General features: G+C 38.6%; 1 protein-coding gene across 2 annotated transcripts in view; it reads left to right on the plus strand.

Moving 5' to 3' along the window:
• sbf2 (SET binding factor 2) overlaps positions 1–19,377 on the plus strand; it is a 76,398-nt gene extending 57,021 nt beyond the window's left edge. Inside the window, exons 30-42 of one of the 2 annotated variants that reach the window (XM_087793734.1) lie at positions 1,882–1,956; positions 3,190–3,365; positions 4,908–5,084; positions 5,416–5,517; positions 8,888–9,073; positions 10,441–10,567; positions 10,892–11,019; positions 13,588–13,812; positions 14,728–14,835; positions 14,901–15,091; positions 16,409–16,496; positions 16,567–16,698; positions 18,355–19,377. In XM_087793734.1, the coding sequence (XP_087649860.1) occupies positions 1,882–1,956; positions 3,190–3,365; positions 4,908–5,084; positions 5,416–5,517; positions 8,888–9,073; positions 10,441–10,567; positions 10,892–11,019; positions 13,588–13,812; positions 14,728–14,835; positions 14,901–15,091; positions 16,409–16,496; positions 16,567–16,698; positions 18,355–18,453 (1,814 nt within the window). In that variant the 3' untranslated portion in view covers positions 18,454–19,377. The remainder of the gene's footprint in view (positions 1–1,881; positions 1,957–3,189; positions 3,366–4,907; positions 5,085–5,415; positions 5,518–8,887; positions 9,074–10,440; positions 10,568–10,891; positions 11,020–13,587; positions 13,813–14,727; positions 14,836–14,900; positions 15,092–16,408; positions 16,497–16,566; positions 16,699–18,354) is intronic. The other variant, XM_087793735.1, reaches the window with a different exon arrangement.
• Positions 19,378–26,577: the final 7,200 nt, after the last annotated feature.

Consider the following 26,577-nt stretch of genomic DNA (forward strand, 5'->3'; position numbering starts at 1 on the left):
TGATATTAACAAACTTTTTCCAGAAGTTTAAGTCATTACAGTATTTGAGGAATTATAACTGTTGTTGTGATGTTTCCAGTTTGTTGAAGATGTTTTTCAAAGAGTGACTTCATTATAAACATACTTTCTGGACTGTTTTAAGAGTTCATAGGTGCAAAGTTACTCTTTAGGTCAGCTTTGCTTGGAAACCTCTGAAAACCTTCTCATAAAACCATAAAAACCTTTCTGAGGTGTTCTATTTATTTTAATTATTTTGCTTACTTTTAACAGATTTTATTGCACTGATGAGATTATTGCCCATTTCAAGTGCGATGGAAGCCCAGATACTCTCAAACTTCATAATCAGAGAAAATAGAAAATAAAGAAAATATCAGTAGTCAGAGACTTTGTTGTCAGATCTCAAACTTATACTGATTAAATCAGGGATAAAAACATGTTTTAAGGGTGGTTTCTGAGTTTTTAGATGTAGTTTTATTTTGCCTACAAACTCATCGAGTGGAAGTCGATACTAAACTTTTCATTTGCAGGGTAAACCTACGCAAGTCACTGAAAAGTAGCTTGTAATTCATATTCTTGGAGTTTGGATCCAATTAAATTAAGAACGGTACCTTTTTATTACTATTTAGCCTTTTTGATGAGGTTTTTATTATCCTTGTGTTATCTCAGGGTCAATGTGACCCCCCTGGCTCCCATGAATACATATGCAATGGTGGAGGTTTTTCACCTCGATCCTGAAGCAACACAAGGGATACCACAATTACATTAGTTTTCGGGACTTCGGGTCACCCTGACATTTACAAACAGGCGTTTGGAGTGCCAGGAAAATGAAGAAACACAGGAAACGATGTGTTAAACAACATCAATGCTAACAAAGACGTGTGATGTTATCACTTAAGTATTTATTGCCTCGTGACACAATCTTCACGAAAGCAAGTCCAGGTTTACTTCACATGCAGATGCATAACTGTTGATCTCAACGTGATTTAGCCGTCTTAGTAATCGAGCGTGTTTTAGTTTCACAACTGCTCACATTGTTGGTCTGACTCAATCCGCATCGTGATTGTCGGGCAAAGAATGCAAACCTTTTTTTTTTTTTCTCTCCCTGGTGTGCTACGTGCTGATGGATGTCTGGAGAGTTAGTCATTTAGTGACTCCACTGTTTTAAAAACATGACAAAGCAGTTTTTTTTTTCAATGTGGTTTTATTCATCTGAGGGATCGTGAACGATGATTGTTGGGCATTTAGTTTGACTTTATTTATGCGACGCTCAATTTGAAAATAACAAAACTGGAACACGCTTTGTTACATAACTGTCAGCAATCTAGAAACTGATTGATTACAGAGAGATTCCATTTTTTTTTTTTTAATAATTAAACAAAAGGCTGAAAGGAGTTTGTGAGACTGTTGACAAATTTTTGATTCTTTTATAACTAAATTAAATTGTTTACACGGTAAGATTTTACAGTCGTGTCCTAAACATTTTTTCTCAGAAATGCCATCATTTGTTTTTTGCTTTTTAGGATCAACAAATTGTCAAGTTTAATTTAATTGACAAGTGGAAAATTCTAAAAATGGCCATTACAATTAAAATAAATAAACAATAATAACAATATCTCCAGGAGCCATAAACAAGGATTAAAAAGCCATTTGTGGCTCAAAAAAACCCTGGTTTGGATGGACATTGTTTGTAATGTATTTGATTATTGTAATCTAATGAATTGACACTAATACGACGACACCTGTAACCGCCCATAATCATTAATAATAATCATTTCACGTCACATCTCACTGTTGATAATGTTGTCCGACGAACATCTGAGTAACGAAAAATGTCTCTTCTTCACCCTCCCATCATTCTCTCCTGCACCTCCTCCACCCAAGTTCTCGAGTACAGAGATAAACTTTTCACTCATTCGCACCAAAAACCTGCCAGTAAGGAGAAAATCCACCATCAAGGTATCGTGGAGACGCCGCTTCCTCCCCTCACCGCCTCTCTCTTGTTTCTAGCTCTCCACGTTTTCTCCCTCTCTGGCTGCCGACTAACCAGGTCACGTACTTACTCTGCATCGCACTAATCACGGCCGACCCTTCTGGGATCTGTGGTTTTCCCAAAACCAAAGCAGCTGCTGTAATGTGGCCTCAGCTTTCATTAATGTGTCGTCTCCGAGAGACTGCGGGCATTTGAGAGTCGGGTCCAGACCGAGGAAGGGGGAACATATTCGTCATGGCAGACTGTCGTAAATCAAGCAGATGTCTCTCTTCGTTCAGCGAGTGGGGTCGCAGTGGGCAGGAGTCAAGAGTCGGGGAATAGGGCCGTGTATTGGCAAGAATAGGTATCACGATACAGAGGCGAACGATGTATTGTGATACTGTAGGAACAAGGATATGTTTGTAGTATTGTCGAGTACTTGACTGTCTAGTTTAAGAACACTTGACTCAAGTTGTTACTACTTTAATTTGGAACCACAATTATGTCCAAAAATCAGCTTTAAAAGCTGCTGGAGTCAACTGTATCCTCTTGTCCTCAGGTTTCAATGGTCTTGCTGGATTTCATTGTTCATTTAGCTGCAACACAAAATAAACAAATTATAAAAAAAAAAAATCATTTTAATTGTAAATAAAAAATCTTATCACTTTATTTTACACACTTAATTTAAATATAAATATGATGATTTTAAAGCATGAAATAGTCTGACATTTTTAGGACAATCTTGTCCAATTAAGTTTAATTATTCAAGTTTTGTTTTCGTTTTTCTTTTTCAAAGTTTCAGGAAAAAACAATAGAATTTGTTTGGATTCCAGTGTCAGTAATATTTTTTATCGAGACGTAATTATGACCATCCGGCATTTTTGAAGATGTGTGTAAGAGAAATCCGATCCGAAAAACTTCCTGTTGTTGCCATCGACAGCAACCAAGAAGCATCCATGTACTTTCCTGCAGCTGTTTGGATCCTTGTAGACAAATAACTTGTAGTCCCGTTCCTGAAAAACATTCCAGGAAAACCTCGGCTTCTAACATCTCGCCACCTGATTCCAATGGACTGAAGGTGTCATAACTTTAGTGCATGTGAGCACCGGCCTCTGCACGTCATGTGTTGTTCATCATTCGTCCCTTTTGTTTGTTTGACACCGTCTCGGACGCAGTGGTCTCGCCTTCACTGTCACTCTTGTTTGTGTCTGTGTCTGCAGGCATGTGGGCCAGCCTGCGCTCCAGCAGCCGGCTCGGCCAGCACCACTCCCCAGATGTGGGCTCCAGGCTCGCAGGGAAGGATTTGGCGCCCCCTGCAGGAAGTCACAGCTTGCAAGCGCAGTTTCTGAAGCACCAAGCCGCCCTCTACGTCTTTGGAGAGAAGTCACATTTGAGGGTGAGAAGACGGGTGTTCTGGTCACACATGTATACGGATAATGTGTTGAACTGGACCTAAGCAAAGTGCTGCCTAGGGGCCACATGTGGCCCTCTAGAGGAAAATCGGCAAATCAGAAACTTTATTGCAAGTATTGTAAAAACAACTTGGGAATTTGTTGTAGTGTTAATTCATTATAAAAAAGAATAAATATACAATTAAAATGAAATATAAAATGAACATTAAAGTTTCTATGTAAAAATAAAAAAATATTTAAATGAAAATTAAATTGTTCAAATACTGAATGGTTTGTATTGAACAGCAAACATAACACTTTTTAGTTTATACCTTTTCTTCCTTTTACCTACATTTTATTTGTGCTTTTTATGTCCTAAAAATAATTGTATTCACAAAAAGTAAAAAACTAACTTGAGAGTAAATCGAACCAATGTTTTCATAAATTGTATCTTTATCTATTTTATAATTGATTTAAAATAGATTTATTTAGCTTTGTTATAAGATTTCATAAACCAATGAGTGGTTTTGTTTTGTTTTGTTACTTACTTTTTCTTTCCAGCCTTTGTCTTAAACTCAAGGCATTTTCCCCACTGTATTGGGTGAAAACTGGACCACAAACATATTTTACGCTGCCTAAATCATTCATTTAATCGTCAAAAAATTTAAAAAAGAAAACAACGAGCCCTGATATCACATTCCAGGGAGATTTTAATGTTCAAAGGTTGACGTTCCTGAGGCTGTTTTATAACAAGGAAAGTTCTTTAACGGTCACGATTATTCTGGAAACTTCTCGAAAACTGAACGATCGATGCAGACGGACAGGAAATCAATAAAAGATAGAAAAGCACATGTGCTTTGAAAAAATGAACCAGAGTGTCTCTTGTCTTGTGAGGTGGAGTCACTTTTGAAGAACAACAACTGTTATGTTGCAACACTAACCTCCGTGATGCTTCATGCTAAAATTAGCATTAAATATTGCATCATGTTCTGTTCATTCTATCGCCCTCTTTCTAAGTATGAGGATCGTCGAGAGCATGGGTTAGCTGACAAATTTCCTCAGGGGCCACATTGTATTCTGTACGACTGTTTTGAGGGGCCATCATCAAAAGAGACTACAAAAAAAAACAAGAAAAGCCAGAAAAAAGCATCAACATTAGATGAACCCTAACATACCTACCTTTATAGACCTTCCATTTAAAAAATATATATATACACATTTGTCCCAAAAATGAATTTATTGGGCAATAAACATTCACGAAAAGGAAAAGAAGTGATGAATAAAGAAGTGAATACATCTTAGTTTAAGTTAAATAAATCAGTTTACTTTAAATACAAGAATTACAAAAAGAAAATATCAGTCATTTTCTACATGGTTTACTCTGACCTTATTAGGTCCATATAAATACAGTCAAAGGGCCCAAGAGTGTCCCCTTGTTGAGTCTCTGTAGCCTTGACCTCGTTACCTTCTCTGACGATACTCGATGGCCACGTACTATTTCAGTTCGAGGCCTGCTCGTCTTCAACTGTTGCTCCCTCTGTGTCCAGGGCCTGCGAGTGGACGTGTCTCTGAACTGTGAACTGGTGCCGGTGGACTTCGCGGACACACGGCAGGTCAAAGCCTCCTTCAAGAAGCTGCTGCGAGCCTGCGCTCCCAGTTCTACCTCCTCTGACTCAGAAGACTCCTTCCTCAAAGCCCTGGAGGACTCTGAGTGGATCCTGCAGGTGAGCAAACATCCAGACCTTAAGGAACGTTATTAGAGAGTAATTTCACAGCTATAGTCGGCACGTTTTTCTACGAACGACCCTTCACTCAACCCATAGACCAAACAATGCTCAAAAAACACTCTGAAGCCGTGCCCCCCGGAGACACGGCTTCCCATGGATGGCATCAACTGAGCTCATATCGGGGGGGTAATCTGATTGACCATCTGCAACCTGCGTCTGTAGAGCGTACATGTCCAGCCAAAGCCGAACAAACAGGGCCTGCATGCAGGGGGAAGATGAAGTGAGCGTGCGTGTCTGTATCTCTAAATTCACATCTGATCTCCCGCAGCTTCACAAGATCCTCCAGCTGGCTCTGATTGCGGTGGAGCTTCTGGACAGCGGCTCGTCGGTTCTCCTCAGCCTGGAGGACGGCTGGGACATTACAACCCAAGTGAGTTTGAACTATTGGTGCTTGAATCTCTGCTCATTTATTAATATACAACCAAAATATGTTGATATTGTCCCATAATAATAATAATAATACCAGAACAGTTACTGATATCCTCACTATTGACTAGGGGTGTGTATTAGCAGGAATCAGGCGATATGATACATACCAAAATACACGGGCAAGGATACTTTATATTGTAAAATATTGAAATACTGTAGGTACAAGGAAGTATTTGTAGTATTGTCCGAGTACTTGACTCTGGTGTTGCAGAATTTACAGACCACATGACTCTTGACGAAGTTGTTACTACTTGTTTTGAAACCAAACTAGCTTTAAAAGAGTCGACTGTATCCTCTCGTCCTCAGTCATCATCGGGATCTCACAGGATTTCATTGTTCCTTTATTTGCGGAGGACATATAAGTTTAATTGCACAACACAAAAATGAACAAAGCGCTGCAAAAACTTGTCGAGATGTCCAAATATGTCCATACGCTTTTGAAAACTGCTGGAGTCGACTGTATCCTCTGGTCCTCAGTCATCTCGCAGGATTTCAATTTTCTTTAAGCTGCGGAAGACGTGGCAACTGTTGCCATCTGAAACGCTGATGGTATTCTTCTACACAAATTTTATTGAAATTAAACCATAAACCAACATGAATAAAAATAAAAAATATGATTTGAAAACATTAACAAATACAACTTTGAAAAAAATAAAAAATCGATACAGTATTTTTGAATATCAATACAATATGGTGAAAAAAAATACTAGCATATTTAGTTAAACAAGATGTTCCAAAAACAACTTTAAATGCTTTTTTGTCACTATCTCAAAATAAATATTAACCAATGTGTGTCTTTGATTTACCTTATTTATATTATTTGGTACATGACTCACACAACATACACACAGAAGGTGTGAATGAGCTCCAGCTGCAGCTCACTATTGACAAAAACTTCAAAAAGTCCTTGGATTCAGATGGTAGCTCAAGATAAGCCCAACAATATAATTGTTTCCAGTTCCTAAAAGTTGCATTGAAATTCAGTCTTCGGTTTTTTGGGACATTTTTTAAGTAACAGATGATCACATGACCTCCGTGGCGTAGATCAAACATAGCCTGTCTAAGCTTTATCTAGGGCAGGTGAAGCTATTTTATCAATCAGATGGTTAAGGAATAGAGATCATCACAACAAAATGGCCCAGATAGACAGTGAAACCACAATAGAATCCATAAAAGATTAAACAATAAAAAATGTAAATCAAATTTGTCAAACAAAATTCTGCTAAAGGATCCCCCGGCATGAGGCCCGTGTCTCCACAAGAATTGCCTTATGGTGGCCCCCGGCCAGTTTGAGACCCCTGTCGTAAATCACCTTTTAAATATGCATTTCAAAGCTTCTCTAGTTGAAGCAACTCTTTGTGTGTCAAACTCAGAAACACGTTGATTACATTTGAGTTTTTTCTTTTTATCTCGACAGTCATTATCGGTTATCAGAGTGTGTTTGGGTCTGTCGTCACTCGTCGAGCGGGGCCCATGTGTGACTCATCAGTCTAATCAGTCTCTCCGTGGAGTGAATGTGCAAAAATGAAGAAAAAAGATTTGGAGTCGTCGGTGCCTTATGTCTCTGGTTTCAGTCACGAAGTGTTGTGGTTTTGATTTAGAAGCCGATAAATAATTTTTTTTTGTCTTCCTGGATTCTTATCAGTTTTCAGCTGTGTTTCTTGGTCCCGTCCCCGGGTTCCTCACATGTTCCGCTTGGACCTGCTGAAGTGTTTGTGCTGCGGGTTTGTTGTCCTCGCAAGTGTTTACAGGGTTTAGAAAACGCCCCGGGCTGCTGTTTGAATGTGAAAAGTTTGAAGGACCCCCCTGTGCCTGGGCACGTGTTGGGCATCTTTCTCCATCTTGTCATGTTCTGATCCGGCTGCAAATGGGCTCCACATGTTTTGACTCCTCAAGTCTCACCGAGGAGTCGACACTTTCACACTCGTCCTGGACGTCGGTGTGACATTTCCACACTGTTCCCCCCGCAGCCGTTTCCTCCCTGAGTTCTGGTCGTTGGCCACGAGGGCGTTGGGTCGCCACAGACTGTCTCCCCCGTTGTCAAGATTCCCGTAAGTGGTCTTGCTCGTAATTGACCTTCACTGCGCTATTACTAGGTCATTATACAAGAGGAAATCTTCTTAACAACGTGTCGCTTGTGGCGACGCCGCGGATGTTATCGTCGACGGAGAAGGTTCCTGATCAAAGAGGTCACATGTGACTGATGCAGGGCGAGACACTGGGATGTCCCGTGGGTTCTTACATGCTGATAAGTCCTGAGACAAGCATGGTATTGAACGGTTTCTTGTGACTTTTAAGAAAAACCAAATGGACAAGTCGGTGACTGTTTGTGGAGTCGCATACAGTGCAAATTAACTGCTTTTGAACAAAGAACTTTTTTGAGTTCGACTAAAATGAAACGGGTGATTTAATACAACAGCTGATAAACCTGATGACGAGCACAGAACAGCCAATAATTACAGCATCCACTTCACTTAAGGTGCAGATCAAACGGCGAAATCCCATGATTCCTTTCTACACAGGACTGTATTTATTGACGGCTGACTGGTCGCTTCAATCCAATGTATTGGCTATGTTGCCATGTCAAAAGTGGTCGGCTGGGCGGCAAAGCATTATGGGAGCTGTTCAGATCAACGTTACTGAGAAGGTTGTTGTAATTATTACAATTAAATACTACATTAAGGCCTAAAAGCTCAACTTTACAGAAGCTGAGCTTCAAGAAAACTTCACTCCTGAACTTGAGTTTATGAAAATGCGGCATAAAGAATGATGAGGTAACCACAAGGGGGCGTGCTTTACTTGCTGTCGTTAGTAATAGGAATTACATGGGGGGGATTGCGGGCCAGATGTGGCCATATGACGGCATTTATGTGGCCCTTATGAGCTCAAAGTAAAACATGTAGCATTAACTCTAAAAAACATTTACTAGGTGTTTTGTTTTAAGTTTTATTTTTGTGAATATTTATTGACTCTCAAAATAATCTGAATTATCATATTTAGAAAAAGAAAAAGTTATTTTATATAGTTTTTTTTAAAGTGAAAAGTGTTTAACTATTTTAATTGGAATGTTAACTAAGTTTATTTAATGTTGTTCCATCTTATTTTATTCCATCATATTTTGGCTCCTCTCTTCTAGCTGGTTTTGACACTTAAATCTCTGATACAAATGGTGTCATGTGTGGGATTTTGAGGTCATGATGAGTTTCTCATAGAGAACAGGTGGTTGATTAAATGTTGCTTTAAGAGTTTTGCTTCTAAAAATCTTGATCCCAGTTGATCACAGAGTTGATTTGGTGTCCGTGTCCCTGCAGCTGGTGTCGTTGGTGCAGCTGCTCAGCGACCCGTTCTACCGAACACTGGAGGGCTTCCAGGTGCTGCTGCAGAAAGAGTGGCTGTCGTTCGGACACAAGTTCAACCAGCGTTCAAACCTGAGTCCCAGCAGCCAGGGCAGCGGCTTCACGCCCATCTTCCTGCAGTTCCTGGACTGCGTTCACCAGGTGACGTATCGCTCTCTCGTTCATTTCTCCGGCATGAGCTCACCGTCCTCCGGCAGGAATGCGTGAACTGAGCCGTCACTGTCAGTACATTTGTTTCAGTTTTACACTTCGCGGAGTCAAGTCTGTTCGTCGACGTGAAGGTCACGCGGCGAAGCAAGTGCTGCCCAGATGTTTCAGATGATGGATGTTGCATGTGTTTCTATAGAAGTGTAGCATATTGAATTAGTCAATTTAACATTTTAAATTATGAAAATGTAATTTATATTTTTTTCCTATTTTATTTTAAGTTTTCTTTTTTGTTTAAATGTTTTTTATTTAAAAGTTTTCTAAATTAATGAATGAATGTTTATTTTACACATAGAGTTTGATATTCTAATTCCAATAATTAAAAAAAAATGATAGATTCAATATTTATATAGTAATAAATATACAGTGTATATATATATATATATATATATATATTTATTTTTTTAAATATTCAGTTATTTAACAAAAACAAATCAATCTTTCTATAAACAAAGTACTTTGAATTAATTGTTCCCTCTCAATATAAAAATACTTGAATTCTAGTATTAAAAAATATATAATAAATAAATGGTAACAAAAAAACCTAAACCTAATATTTTAACACATAGGTGTTATCTCTGGGTCAAGGTGACTAAATGACTCAAGGGATACCTTAAACACATTTATTTTCGGGTCACCAGACCCAGAGACAACACAAGGGTTGATTAAAAAATGTACATTTTAAACATTTTAAATGTTAAATTCAAGCACTTCATGCTTCAGCGTTGCGTGTAAAGCGCTACATGCTAACAGACGAGGTCTCATCGGGGGGTCCGGGGGTGGAGAAGGAACTCTCATTCCCGCTCCAGATTAATGCTAGAAATGCCGAAAATGCAGTGAACGTCCTGTGCTCCTCTCAGGAGAGTTGCCGGGGCTCACGCCCCAACACTTGCATCAACACATACTTTCCGCATCTGTCTTTTGAAAAGCAAATGTTGGCCGCGAAGGGTCTTGGGGTCTGGAGGGGCTATAAACGGGAGAGAAGAGTGTTGGAGAGGAGCTGAAAATAGCTGAGCCTTCTCTCCAAAAAAACAGCTGTTGTTTTTGCCAGTGGACCCAGGTGGCCCTCAGACATTCAACTTCGCTTTCGTTGACCACTTGACACCCCTGGAGGGGGAACAATGGACGCCGCTCGGCCTGGACGCCGTCTGGCGGTGATATCACTCCATACGAACCCGAGGAGCTTCTTCCTGTTCCTAATTAGTCTGTTGAAATGGGATGTGAAGCCACAATAAAAGGATGCTCTGCAGCTGTCTCGGTTGACCGTGACCCCCTTCATCTCTCGTCTCGTGTCCTCGCAGGTTCTGGAGCAACATCCTCTGGAGTTTGAGTTTAATCAGTACTATCTGAAGTTCCTGGCCTATCACCACATCTCCAACCGCTTCAAGAACTTCCTGTTGGACTCCGACTACGAGCGTCTGGAACACGGTCGGTGCTTCAGTCCAGCGGGGGATGTTTTTCAATTTTATTCTCTCTGCACTTCTAGAACTCGCTTTTCACGGCTGTGTTTAAAATAGTTGTTGTCGGCCAAGACCGATGATAGCGATCGTTTTTCTTTCCTAAAATCAATGGCAGCCACTGTTAATAGAGCCTAATGGCTTTCAATATGAAGCGGTCCAGAGCTGACAAAGTCCTGCCAGCGACTCCAGAACACTCCACTGTAAACATGTCTGAAGTCAGGAGAGGTTGAGGAGACGTTTTGAGGAGAAGTTTTGAGGAGAAGTTTTGAGGATTCCTGTCGTTCCTCCGCAGGCCTGTTGTTCGAGGACAAGGGTGAGAAGCAGGCGCGGAAAGGCATCTGCATCTGGGAGTGTATCAACAGGATGCACCGCAGGAGCCCCATCTTCTACAACTATCTCTTCAGCCCCTCGGAGAACGAGGTGAGATTTTGTGTTTTTTTAAATTCACTTAAAACCCTAAAACACATTCATTAAACACAAATCTGGCCCACCAAGTCATTTTAAGTGGCCCACTGGATGGTTGGACCTAAATCAAAGTACATTGATATGGATGTTGATCAGGGGTTTGAGAAAATATTGATACACTTGAATATCGAATTACGATACTGTATCGAGACTCAACTTTTCTTTTTAATGATTTTATATATAATAAATATTATAAATATATTTTAAATTGTGGCTTCCAAATCATATTTTATTTTTATCATAGTTTTTTTTCATGCTTTATATTTCAATGAAGTTTGTATAAAACTATATATTTATGTATATTTTTTTAATTTAGAATTTACATTCAAATAATCACAGCGTTTGTAAGTCATGCTGTCTGTAAATTCTGCAACACAAGAGTCAGTACTACAATACTGAAAATATACCCTTGTTTCTACAGTATCACAATATATCGCAATATATATTTATCGTTATATAATATATCTATCACTGCCCCTGTGTCATGATTCATATTGTATCGCCAGTTTGTATCCGATACATACTTCTGCTATACAGTTTGATACACAAAGATGGCATCATAAGGTGAAAGCCCAGTAATGACTGAGGACAAGAGGATACAGTCGACTCCAGCAGCTTTTAAAGCTGATGTTTGGACATATTTTGGTTTCAAAACAAATGAAAGTAGTTACGACTTCATCAAGAGTCATGTGGTCTGTAAATTCTGCAACACCAGAGTCAAGTACTGGACAATACTACGAATATATCATTGTTACTATTAAAAGTATTAAAATACATTGTATTGTCGCCCCTGTATTGTTGTATTAATTGTATTGCCAGATTCTTGCCAATACACATCCTAATGTCGATAATGGAATTTAATAAAATGCTAGTGTTTAATAAAAGATAAGATGACGAACAGATGTTAATCAAACGGATGGACGTTGATGGTAAAATAGAACAAACACGGAGATAGATATAGAGATAGAGTCCAAATAATGGAAGAACATTTTGACTCATACTTCCTTATACAGTTTCGTCTGCAACCTCGACTCTTAACAGGTTCCCTGTGTGTGAGTTGGACGCCCGTGAACCAATAATCCATGACAAACTAGCTCCTCGTCTGCAGGTGAAAGTGTGTCATCACTTCTGTCCTCTTGATTCAATGTCGTTGGATTGGATCTGAGCTGCTTTTACGGCTTCATAAAACAACTCAACGCCCCTCGTGTCACAACTTGCTCTTAAAGTCGACTTTGGTTTGGCAACCAAATCAGTAGTTTCTCAGAAGTGGTTTGTTCCAGTTGTGAGCGTCACTTGAACCAGTAACACCCTCGCATGTCAAGTCGGGTCATCAACGCTGCTACTGGGGCTCCTGGAAAATAAACCTCTCCAGAAAGATTTCGGTGAAACTAAAATAAATCAGTATTACATTCTAATAATCACCAAAGTATTTCACCTTTTATTATTTTTACAGATTATTAATCAACAATTAAAGGGAAAAAGTAAAGAGAGTTAGAAACATGTATTTAAATTGAGTAATCTAATTGTAATGTAAATGTAATTTAGGTAATGTGTATACTTTTTTTTAACATTTGAAATAGTTGCGATCGATACAACATATTGAGATGAGTGTAGTAACAAGGATATATTTGTAGTATTGTCCAGTACTTGACTCTGGTGTTGCAGTATTTACAGACCACATGACTCTTGACGAAGACGTAACTGCTTTCATTTGTTTTGAAACAAAAATATGCCCAAACATCAGCTTTTAAAGAGTCAAATGTATCCTCTCGTCCTCAGTCATCATCGGGATCTCACCGGATTTCATTGTTCCTTTATTTGCGGAGGACACACAAGTTTAATTGCAACACAAAAATGAACAAAACGCTGCAAATACTTGCATTTTTAATTGTAAATTTAGAAAATCTTATTATTTTACTCACACTTTTTTCAAATACAAACCAAAGACAAACTTTGATAAAGATAATATTTGATTTAGATACCAAAGATAAATCGATACAGTGATACTGAATATTGATATATCAATGGAAAGAATCTTGAAATACTTTTGAATTGAATATTTTAGACTCTTAATTTGAAATACCATGATAGAAATGAGCACGAATGGACAACACACTGCACAGGAGAACAAGAACACCTTGTTCTGCATCGCACACTGAGAATTCTTCAAATGAATCATTCGAACGTTTAACATTTCTTGACGATTAAGTTAATGTTCGAGGTATTTAACTAGGAAGGAGAAATATCCAGACTAAAGCATGACCTCCTTGGCAGAGGTGAATATAATCATGAGCATGATGTTGACAGTCAAACAAAGCTCAGTCTAACATCTTCTTCTGTACGTCAAACAAACAATCATTGTTGCTTTTTCTCTTAATCCTGGAACTTTAGTCTGAGCCTCATAAAAATGTATAATTCCAACGTCTATCAAGATTATTAAGATAAGGAGAAGACTGCGTTAAATGGACAGACGTGAGGTGAACTAGTCGTTGTTTCATCAAATGTTTCTTCTCGCTTCTTCAGCTGGTTCTGAAGCCGTCCATCAGCATCCCCTGCCTGAGGAAGTGGGAGCTCTTCACGGAGGAGACGCTGTCCACGGGTCCCTGCTTCGACTGGAGGATGATGGCGGCTCGGGCCGACAACTGCGAGGAGGCGGAGACCATCTCCAACAGCAAGCGCCGGATCGTGTGGCCGTGCTACAGCAGCGTGGGCCGCGCTCAGCCCGACGCCATCACCAAGCTGCTGGCGGTGAGAAGCTCCTCCCTCCAGTCCTTGCACTAGAACCTAGTGGACCTCAGAACCTTGAATGGATATCAGCGTCTCCAGAGAATTGAATTTTGATTATTTGATGAATTGTTGCATTTTAATTAATTATTAATTATCATTTTATTTTGAAAGGTCAGATTTTCTTTTTTTTAAGTAATTTAATTTTGTCAAAATGTTCAATATTTTTTTTTACACATTTGATATTGATTTTCCAATCTTCCAAAAATAAAATATCTTAAATTAATATTTGTTAATTCAGAGGTTTTTAAATTCCACATAAAAATGTTAATGGTATAAAAGAGAAATAGTTCTGAGCTACTTGATGGAATTTTCAAACATTCATGGTGACATTTTTTAATTGAATTTAAAAGGCTATTAATTAAACAAATATTTAATTTAAAACATTTATTTTTGACGTATTTTTGTTTTTGATTTCAGTAACAACAAAAACTATTCAACATTTTAATATTTAACTCATTTTAAATTCAATGAAAATGAATTCAAACTTTAAATATAGAAATTATTAAATTAAATTATAAAAACGGGCCATTGCTTAAAAACAAACAACATAAAATACAGTTTTAAATTCTAATTTAATGTGGTTGAATGGTTGTGTCAAAGTAAGGTAAGATAAGGTAAAACTTTATTATTTTTCCAATAGCCACAGAAAATACAGCAATTTTTCATAACAAATAAATCAAAATAAAATAGTCTAAAAAAGTAGAAGAATTTTCATGTTGATATTATGACCTAAAAAGACATCAGTGTTTAAGATAAGATAAGGAACAGTGATGATGGATGTCAACAATTATCCTGATGTTGAAGGGAGTGAGTTAAGTTTTTTAAAAAAAAGACAGATTTTGGCTCATTTTGTGACGGAGACACTTATTGTTCCAGGACATCGAGAGGCTGGACGCGGAGCTGAGCCAGACCGTGGACAGGTGGCACGTCACTCTGGAGCGAGTCCGCATGAGCGTCCAGGAGGACCTGAAGCAGGAGGGAAACGTAAGACGCCGATCCGGGTCTTGAAAAAACTCCCGTCCTGAGCTCTTCCGTCTCAATGTCCGCAGCTGAGCAGGCAGTCGCTGTCCATCTCCGGCCTCGTCCCCACGTCCAGCCTGCAGGCCTTCCAGCGCCGCTCCATGCTGCACCTGCCAGACAACGCTCTGGGTGAAGACCGCGGCAACACCGTGTCCAACGGGATCAACCGGCGCGCCGCCACGCTCTACAACCAGTTCACCCCCAAGAGCGAGGAGAACAGGTGGGTCGTGAGTCAGCGCTGAGGTCATGAGCGACGGCCTGGACCGCGTTAGGCGGGATTTTTTACTATTACTCTGAGGATTATTTTCCCGCGAATGATAAAAACTGATGGCAGATATGAAGCGATTGCGACATCGTCAGTTTGACGCTGAACCGGAGCGTCTGCTACAGATGTTGCTGTGATTAACAACATTCCTCGGATCCTTTCGCCTTTTTCTCCAGAGTCGATGCCTCACAGTTACACGGTTATCACAAGTATTTGAGTGACATCATGTATTTAACGTTTCAAATGTTGAGGTTTGTGTACGTGGCATTTAAACATAATTTCATTCAATGATGTGAAACAAATATTTTCCCCTTTTTTTTTTTTACACACAGATTTTGAATTTCTCATTCCAATAATTCAAAGATATTTTTTCTAAATTCCATATTTTTTAATTCACAGCCTTTTGAATTCAATTTAGAATATGTTGGTATAATAAGCACATGATCATCTACGCGTCACATGATTGGCTTAAAGTTATATTGAATTTAAAAGGCTATTAATTCGAAAGTATTGAGTTTAAAAATATATATTTTATATTATTGGAATCAGAATATCAAACTCTATGTGTAAAACAAATTGCATTCATCTTGAAAAGATTCAATTTTTTTCAAATTTAATTAATAAAAATAAACTATATAGAAATTATTGAATTCAATGAAAAATTGTTGTTTTTTTAAACTATTTCAATAAAACGATTTTAAAAAAAAGTACATTTCATTTAATTCAATGATGGGAAACAAATATTTTCCTTTTTTTTTTTTTACACAGATTTTGAATTTCTCATTCCAATAATTATAATTCCAATAATAAAAATATTTTTTCTATATTCCATATTTTTTAAGTCACAGCCTTTTAAATTCAATTTAGAATATGTTGGTATAATAAGCACATGATCATCTACGCGTCACATGATTGGCTTAAAGTTATTTTGAATTTAAAAGGCTACTAATTCAAAAGTATTTAGTTGCTGGAAAAATATTTTATATTATTGGAATCAATATATCAAAATCTATGTGTAAAACAATTTGCATTCATTTTGAAAATATTCTCCTTTTTTTTAAATTTAATTAATAAAAATAAAATATATAGAAATGATTGAATTCAATGAAAACATTTTTTTTTACTATTTTAATAAAATAATTAAAAAAAAAGGTACATTTTAAAGTAAACCATAAGTACTGTGATGACACTCGTATACTTCCATAGACCTGTTCCAAAAAAACACAGTCATAAAAGCAGTAAAACTGATGGCGTCTGACCCACTGTCTGAAGGTCGTTCGAGGGCGTCCTCTACAAACGAGGGGCGCTGCTGAAAGGATGGAAGCCGCGCTGGTTCGTGCTGGACGTCACCAAACACCAGGTCGACCTCAGAAGCTGCGGCTCGTTTCCCGTCGACGGACACTGACCGTGTGCTCGTGTCTCCGTTGCAGCTGCGCTACTACGACACCGGCGAGGACACCAACTGTCGAGGACACATCGATCTGGCCGAGGTGGAGTCCGTGGTGATCACGGCGCCGACCATCGGAGCTCCGAAGCACATCAGTGAAAAAGCTTTCTTTGACGTGAGGAAGTTTAACGTGAAATAATCTACGAGTTCTTGCATGAACTTTGAGTTATTGTATTACAAATGTTTTTAACCCTTATGTGTCTCAGGGTCAAGGTGACCCGAAGGCCTCAAAACAAATATGTTTTTGGTATCCCTTGTGTTATCTCAGGGTCAAGATGACCCAAAGGCTTGAAAACAAACATGTGTGTCGTATCCCTTGTGTTATCTCAGGGTCAAGGTGACCCAAAGGCCCGAAAACAAACATGTTTGTGGTATCCCTTGTGTTATCTCAGGGTCAAGGTGACCCGAATGCCTCAAAACAAATATGTTTTTGGTATCCCTTGTGTTATCTCAGGGTCAAGATGACCCAAAGGCTTGAAAACAAACATGTGTGTCGTATCCCTTGTGTTATCTCAGGGTCAAGGTGACCCAAAGGCTTGAAAAAAAATGTATTTGTGGTATCCCTTGTATTATCCCAAGGTCAAGGTGACCCAATGGCACGAAAAAAAACAACTTGTTTGTGGTATATCTTGTGTTATCTCAGGGTCAAGTTGACCCAAAGGCCTGAAAACAAACAACAAGAGATAACACAAGGGATACCAAAAAACATGTTTCTTTTCAACCCTTCGGGTCATCTTGACCCTGAGATAACTAGAGCATTGAATTTATTTTTGAATAATTGAATAATTGATAAAGTCTATATTAACAGGTTGAACTTCTCTTTTAATAATCTGGATATTTTCTTAAATGACTTTATTTTACACATAGTTTGTTATTCTAATTCAGACGTGGTCCACATGTGGCTAACTATTTTATTTTGTATTGTATTAACTCTTGATAAGTACTCTTGATGTACTTTGTTCTGTATTTTACCGCTTTATTTTGTCCCTTTTGTGAATAATTATTGCCCCTCAAAACTATTTCAGTGAATAATGAGATCATATTTTCGTAGATTTTCTTTTTATATATATATATATATATATATATATATATAAATGTTGATTCTTTTTTTTCTTCTTTTTTTAAATTATTCATCATGCTTTGGCTCCTCTTCTTCTGGCTTGATGGCCCCTCACAACACTCTAATAATATATATATATATATATATATATATATATATATATATATATATATATATATATATATATATATATATATATATATATATATATATATATATATATATATATATATATAATGTGGCCCCTGAGGAGATTCTATTGCCCAACTCTGTTTTTATCCCAATAATTTAAAAAAAAATATATATATATTTTTTTATTCTAGCTTTTTTGAATTCAGTGTAAAAGTATTGATATAAAAGTACGACTAGACAATAACAAAAGAGAACCAAGATGTTTGATCAAACTTTTAGCCAATAATGATGTCACTTATTTTTTTACTTAACATTTTATATTGAATTTAAAATACTTAATATAAAAAACTACTACTAGAAAATCTATTTTTTTATTTTTAATTATTAGAATATGAAACTCCATTTATAAAATGTAATAAAGTAACTAACACGTTTTGAAAATATTCAAAAAATATATATATTAAAAATGTCAATTCATAAAACAATGAAATGCTTAAAAACAATAATATTTCCATTAAAAATTAAAATTAAAAAATGTTTCAACATTTAAAATATCCTGACGTCCACTTGTCTCCTCAGCTGAAGACCAGCAAGCGGGTCTACAACTTCTGCGCCTCGGACGCGCCCAGCGCTCAGCTGTGGATGGACAAGATCCAGAACTGCATCTCTGACGCATGAGCCGCTGACGCCGAGGTCACGCCGTGAACCCCGGAGGCGTCGGGAGAGAAGCCGCCGCGACGGACGATCTCAGAGCGTCTTTGTTGTCGTCGCGAAGCGAGCGCCGAGAACAAAGTGCCTGGCAGCGCCCGGTCCTCGCTATCAGCCCCTCACATGATCCGCCCCTCAGGTCAGTGGGGTGAAGGTCGGCGGCTGATAGAAGCTCCTGAGCAAAAGCACTAGTTATCCTACTCTAACCTGCACATAGAAGCAATATCACTGGCCGTGCAAACTGTGGGTTCAACTCCTGAATATAAAAGATTTTAAAGCTTTTTCAAAATGATTTCTATTTTACTACGAGGAAACGGTTATTGCTGCTTGTGAACCAAACGCTCAGAGATTTTTAAAGCACAACATGTTTGCACTCAAATGTATCCAAACCTAGATTTTTGTATCGGACACGGATGTGTCGCCACGTTTCCCTCGGACGTTAAAAAAAACAAAAAACGACATAAAACAAACACTATTTGCACAGCGAGTTCAAAAGTGTGTTTTTTCTTTGTATTTAAACAAGTCCTTGTTGAATGTTCATTGACGTGCGTCTCTGGCTCGTCGGGTGTAAATTATTCTTTTTATTCAACGTTTACTCGACTCGTCCTGTACATACAAGTGCTTCCTTTTATATCCCGTTTGTTCTTAACCTCGTTCTAACCTTCTTTCTATCCGTGTCCAATAACCTTTGACCCCGGTGCAAACACCTGAGTGGCCTGCTCCTCCGTTTTTTCGTGACGTTGAACTGTTTTCGTGTGTTTTTAAACTGAACTACAAAGTGACACTATCGAAGATATGCGACGCTTTTCTGTGACTGTACCTCTGTGCCATGTTCTGTTGTCGTTTTGTCCGAAATAAATCAAACGTACTTGAAACCTACTCTATTTGACACCATCGGAAGTATACATTTGTGCCTTTGTTGCAATGCATTCTGGGAATTATGAGGGAATGTTTTAGATAAATGTTTTAAAAACTCTTGTTGAAACTTTCAGAATTGAGCATATTTGTTTCTGGCTCCCCCCACTGTTCGAACTGTGTAATTGCATAGTCATGAAAATTAATTTTTTTTAAAAATAATAAAAATAAAAATAAAAATGTTTTTAAGTCAGTACTTCACGCCTGATGGGGATTAATGGAAATAAATGCAACTGCCGTTCTTTTGGCCCTTCCCCATAATCAGATTTGGCGGTCACGTGGGGAACAGCATAGCCTTTAAATAAGCATTTTATTTATTTTTTAATAGTTGAATTTAATTAGTATTTATATTGAAAAGTTGAATTTGATTTATTTGAAACAATTAAATAAAAATAAACAAATAATATTTTTATACATTTTTAACATATATAATTAATATTTTACTTCCATTAATTAAATTTTTTTTTTCAAAACTAGTTTTTTTTTTTAAATTCATAGCCTTTTAAATTCAATATAAATAAGTTGGTATAAATAACCGCCAGACAGCACCAACCGAGCACCAAGCTACTTTCAGCCAATCAGAAAGAAGCTCTGGTGTGTCAGTTCATCATGGTGAGTTTATAAAGCAACGGTAAGATTTTAACTATTGGTAACTAATGTTAATTTTACAGCCTGCTGTGATTTTAAAAGTCGGATCGAGTGGCTCAGAGTTCGATTGCTTTGGTCTGGTAAAAATGACACTGTTATACCAACATTTTTATTTTGAATTTAAAAGGCTACAAATTCCAAAATATTAAATTTGGAACATTTATTTTTTTCAGTTATTGAAATTACAATATCATACTCTATGTGTAAAAAGTATTATTATTATTATTTGTTTAAATAATTCAACCTTTTAATGAGCAAACGATTGATTTCAGTTATTAAAATCAATATCCTATTAGCACTGATGTACGATTCCTGGAAGGATCTTCTTCCTCAGAAACATCTACAGTTACACACCAGACCACCATCACCGGGAACAAGACCTTCTGCTCCACTTCCCTCTTCCCTCTTCCCTCCTTCCACCTCGTCCTCTGGAACGCTGTCGTCGCTCATGTTCGTCTCAGACTCAGAAATGCGTGAGACGGATGAGCAGTCGCTCAGGAATTCAAGCTGGATTCACGACCACAGCGGGACGTCATCGAGGATTCTGTCCATTAAAACAATGGAGCGTCTTAAAACTGGTGTCAGGTGCTGCAGGAGGTCAACATCTGGGTCCATATTTAGCCTTCGGGGGCCCCCCTCCGGGGGTGGAGGGAGATTACGACCGAGAGTCACAAACAGCTAGGATTGGAAGCCCTCCAAAGAGAGTGTGGTGTGGGAATCTTCTGCTCCGAACAGGAATTTGTTTCACTGAATAGCCAGTTGTCTTGGACTTGGACACAAGATGACCCCTTTTTTTCTAATTAGAAGACATGAGTTACATAAGAGACACCAGCGCCTTCTGGGAATCAGTAGATCAGAGCCGAAGAGCGTAGGGGTGCCATCTGGTGGACATTCGAGATAAAGACGTCGTATCGTGATACGTCATCAACCCGTCATAGATGAAGAACCAGGGACTCGATCCAGAGCTTTGAGTTCCATCAAACACCATCGTGAACTCACTCGTTACAACCCTGGAAACAAAGCAAATGAAAGGTTGTAGCTACAACCGCTGATGGAGTCTTCTGTTGACTTCAATTACCCACAATCCTCTTTGGTATGTGAGCAGAAATAAAGATGAACTTCTGCTCAATGAACTTTCAAAAATCCACAGAAGAACAATAATCACTTAATTTCAGACATGACGGGTAAATAAATTTAAAAATACATTAAATATTTCCTGCTTCATGATACAGTGTCTTCATTTCGAGAGGCCACTAGATGGCGCTCTACATTTGCAAAAAGATCCCAGGTTTCATTGGATTAGTAGATTATAAAGCGGAGAGTGACATCTAGTGGTCTTTCAAAAATGAAGACACTGTATCATGATGCATTGTCTTCATTTCGAGAGGCCACTAGATGGCGCTCTACATTTGAAAAAAGATCCCAGGTTACATTGAATTAGTAGATTATAAAGCAGAGAGTGACATCTAGTGGCCTTTTAAAACAGAGACACTGTATCATGATGCAGTGTCTCCACTACACAAGTGTTTCATGAAGCCTCGTCAACACATCAGCGTTCTCTACTACTTTAACTAGCAAGTTTACTGCAACGTTTAATAATGTATTCACTAACTTTTCTTTTGTTTCCTTATTTTGCCTGCTTAGGACCTGTTGTCTGTAATTTCACTTAAAGAAACTGTGTCTTTGTAACATCCATCGGCACATGTTGTATCGGCACATGTTGTATCGGCACATGTTGGATCGGCACGTGTTGGATCGGCACGGGTTGGATCGGCACGTGTTGGATCGGCACGGGTTGGATCGGCACGGGTTGGATCGGCACGTGTTGGATCGGCACGTGTTGGATCGGCACGTGTTGGATCGGCTCGTGTTGGATCGGCACGTGTTGGATCGGCTAGTGTTGGATCGGCACGTGTTGGATCGGCCCACGTTGGATCGGCACACGTTGGATCATCACACGTTGGATCATCACACGTTGGATCGGCACACGTTGGATCAGGACACGTTGGATCATCACACGTTGGATCGGCACACATTGGATCATCACACGTTGGATCGGCACACGTTGGATCGGCACACGTTGGATCGGCACACGTTGGATCGGCACACGTTGGATCATCACACGTTGGATCGGCACACGTTGGATCGGCACATGTTGGATCGGCTTATGTTGGATCGGCACACGTTGGATCGGCACACGTTGGATCGGCACACGTTGGATCGGCTTATGTTGGATCGGCACACGTTGGATCGGCACACGTTGGATCGGCACACGTTGGATCGGCACACGTTGGATCGGCACACGTTGGATCGGCACACGTTGGATCGGCACACGTTGGATCATCACACGTTGGATCGGCACACGTTGGATCGGCACACGTTGGATCGGCTTATGTTGGATCGGCACACGTTGGATCGGCACACGTTGGATCGGCACACGTTGGATCGGCACACGTTGGATCGGCACACGTTGGATCGGCACACGTTGGATCATCACACGTTGGATCGGCACACGTTGGATCATCACACGTTGGATCGGCACACGTTGGATCGGCACACGTTGGATCGGCACACGTTGGATCGGCACACGTTGGATCGGCACACGTTGGATCGGCTTATGTTGGATCGGCACGTGTTGGATCGCCTCGTATTGGATATGCACATGTTGGATCGGCACGTGTTGGATCGGCACGTGTTGGATATGCACATGTTGGATCAGCTCATGAAACCATGTGACCGTGACATGCCTCCGAGAGAACACGTCACTCATTCATTTATTTCATTCTCTGGTCGTCCGCCAAAAAATGTGATGCATTAAGTTGAGATTTGAAGCTCAAGGTTTTTGGACGACGTGTGTTCACAGCTGTGTCCAGTGTTTGGTCCATAAAACGAGCGGAACGGCCCTCAAAAGGCCCCCGACCCACTTCATTCTCAGATGAGACCCATTTATTTTTATTGCTTCACATCCTGCAGCAGACGTTGGTGTCCCGGACAGTGTGTGTGTGTGTGTGTGTGTGTGTGTGTGTGTGTGTGTGTGTGTGTGTGTGTGTGTGTGTGTGTGTGTGTGTGTGTGTGTGTGTGTGTGTGTGTGTGTGTGTGTGTGTGTGTGTGTGTGTGTGTGTGTGTGTGTGTGTGTGTGTGTGTGTGTGTGTGTGTGTGTGTGTGTGTGTGTGTGGACGGGGGGTTCTGACCCAGATGAGTCCTGGAAGATGATGTCATCGGTGTCACTGACATCATTCTCTCAAGTCCAGATGATGAGCGTCTCACACGGTGACCCACACTTTCTCTCTCTCGCCTCACATTGAGCCGAGCCCAGTCCACCATGTGAGCCACTTGGACGTCCCCCATCCCCCCCCCCCCCCAAAGAAAAACCCCAGACCAGCAGATGATCCTCAAGAATGCTCCTTGGATCCGTGAGGTGGATTTCACGAGGACCGGCACATGTGGCCGCGGGTGATGAGCCAGTGTTTCTGGACCAGACTTCATGAAGATTCAAATCTTATAATGTTGCAAAACGAATGTTTTTCTCAGAATTGTTGGATCAAATTTGAAGAATTTAAACGCAACACGGAGCAGCAGGAAAGTAACTGAAGACAGACTCAGTGCTGGACCTCGTCACACGACTCATACTTCAACATTTACGCCCGGATTCCTTCAGTCACGGTGGAACATGGTTTATGTTTTCAAATAAATAATAAATGTTCTCATCATCATTTTAATAGTATTATTATTACATTTTTATTTTTATTTTGAATCTAATATATTAGTTTAGAAAACAGTGCTACTTGTGGAAAGGAATGATTGACTTTTTACTATTTTTTTATACTTAAAAATACTTGTCGAACTTCTCAAATCCGGTCATTTAAAAATAATTGCGCCATCTACTGGATGATGATAATTAATTTCAAATATAAAACTGTAGAATATATATAATTTACGTACTATTATTAATACGTTTTTGTGATTAAACTTTATTTATTTTTAATTATGATAAAAATCACTCGCTCGTGTATCAATCATAATAATAATTTGTTTTTATATAGAAGATTCTGAAATATATTGACAATGAGATCCGGAAATAATAAATAATAAAACATTTGGTTAGTATCAGATTGTGTTATTGTGATACTTAGTAAATAAGTTTGAAAGATAGATTACTACATGGTTTATAGATCTCACAAAGAGAACATTTTAAGCCATATCCCTTTTAAAAGAGAAATTGCAAGTAAAAGTATGGAATAAAATAATATAAAATAAAGAAGCAGCAAGATTACAAATATTTGAATAACAGGAAAATGTAGTTAAAAAAAACACTTTAAATTCCTCCGAAACAACCGTGTAAAATGTTCTCAAGTAAAACAAACTATTTGTTAAGAATTAAAACAAATAAATAAACGTTTTAAATATTTTAAAGCAGCAGCTAAAAAGTCTGATGACACGCGTGTTGCATTCACTGTCCACGTTGCTGTGGGAACTTAAATATTCGTCTCATATTACCTTATTTATAGTATTGTATCCTGCTCTTTAATCCAATAATCGATTATAACACTTAGTATTTTTTCGTCCTACATCGTCCCATCATGTTAAAAATTATTGTGGTCAAATATAATTTTCATGAATTCCCATTTGTCTGAATCTTTACTTGGTTATTCAAACTATCCGTTAAGGACGCGGAAGAAGAAAGTTAACAAATCGTCTGACGCAACCGCAGAGAGAAAATGGCGACACACCGTGGAAAGGTGAGGAATATGTTCGATGACTTTTCTTCTTAAAATTAAAAAAAAACTCGAGCCGCGTTTGTTATTTTAATTTTGTTTTCTCTCTAGGGGAATAAAATGGACAGAGCGGAAGTTCGAAAGGTATGAAACACCCTGGACACGTCATCGGTAAATGTTGAGGCTCAAATACTGACAAATATAAAGATTTAAAGTTTCACACAGACATGGATTCACTTGATTCAAGATGGAATTTTAACCTGTGACTGTGTTGCGATCAATTTTGAAAGTCGCAAATTATGATCTAATGATTCTATTTTCCCTGGTCATTCAGTGAAAAAACTGAAAACGTACACGTTCAAAACACTTACATTGTTTGGAAGCTACTGTATCGATATTCAACTGCACTTATATATAAAAAACATGTTTTATATTAGTTTATTTGGCTTTTCATCATAGTTCTTTAATGGATTATGGTTTAATTAAGTCTGTATCAAATAAAGCAATTATATTAATTTCTTTATTTACATGCAAACATTCACACTGTTTTTGTTGTGATTAAACTTCTGGTCGCCTCTGAAGTGACAATGAAATCCCAGTGATGACTGAGGATGAGAGGATACGTTTGACTCAAGCTTCTTTTAGGTCATATTTGCGTTTCAAAACTAATAAAAAGCAGCTACGACTTTGTCAAGAGTCATGTGGTCTGTGAATTCGTCAACACGGGTGTCAAGTACTCGACAATACTACAAATATATTATTGCAAATTAACATAGATACTCTCCAATACACAATACTAATGTATTGGTATGAATGTTCACTGCCACCTTCACACTAATGTAGACCCAGCAATCTTATTCTTTTACTTTAGTGCTGAATACTGTCCAGAAAAAAGTAAAAAAGGCCAGATTTGGTGAAAGAAAACACTCACTCGTCACAAGTTCCCTTAGCTTTTTTTAATATGTTGTTGTATATATAGATGGTTCATCCATACACCAACCAAAAGCTTGAGACCTTCACGACAAGTCCAATTGTACATGCATCACCGATGTATCCAATTGTACTTTCAGCGCTCACAAACATGTCCCGCAGCCACGTCGCCCTGAACACCAAGAGCATTCTCTCTTTTTCTTTTTTCTCCATGATTTATCCTGAAAATCAAAGTTTTCGAGGTTCCCCCTGATCTGCCGAGTATCCGGGCGTCTGTCACGTCGGTTCCTCCGGCAGCTGCTTGCCCGGTAACACTTAAAGTTACAGCTGTATTCATTTTTTTTTTCTTTTTTTTTTTAAATCGTCTTCAATTTTTAAAAAAAATTGCAGTCTGATACAGAAGGCTAGAAGACCTGAACAATATGAAAGTGCTAGTCATTAATTTACAGCGATCAGGCATCACATAGTACTATGAAGTATCCAATATGCTACATATGAATACAGTTGACGCCTTACAAACACCTCTGGTCAGTTTGTGCCAAGGCTCTGGAAAATTCTTGACCTTGGCTTATTTGTGCACAAACGCAAAGTTTATGCAGAAAATAACAGACATCAGCACTACCAGAGGTATAATCCTATTACAGCCAGTCGGCGATAATGCGATATTTAGTCCCATTATCAATTTCTACCTGTTAAATCCATATTTTGTGTTTAATTGGGAAACAAACAAAAGAGTTGCCATCATTTCTCTTCCAACGCCGGACTCCAAAAAAAAAAAAAAAAAAGACAACATTGTTCGGAGCTTCTTCTCTTTGCATCATGCTCAAGTTCTTGGTTTGTTTTCCCCAGCCATTGGTTGCATTTTGGTTGCTTTCCCACATCGTCT

Source organism: Callionymus lyra, chromosome 6 (genome assembly GCF_982586985.1).
Source record: "Callionymus lyra chromosome 6, fCalLyr1.hap1.1, whole genome shotgun sequence".
Classification (NCBI taxonomy): Eukaryota; Metazoa; Chordata; class Actinopteri; order Syngnathiformes; family Callionymidae; genus Callionymus; species Callionymus lyra.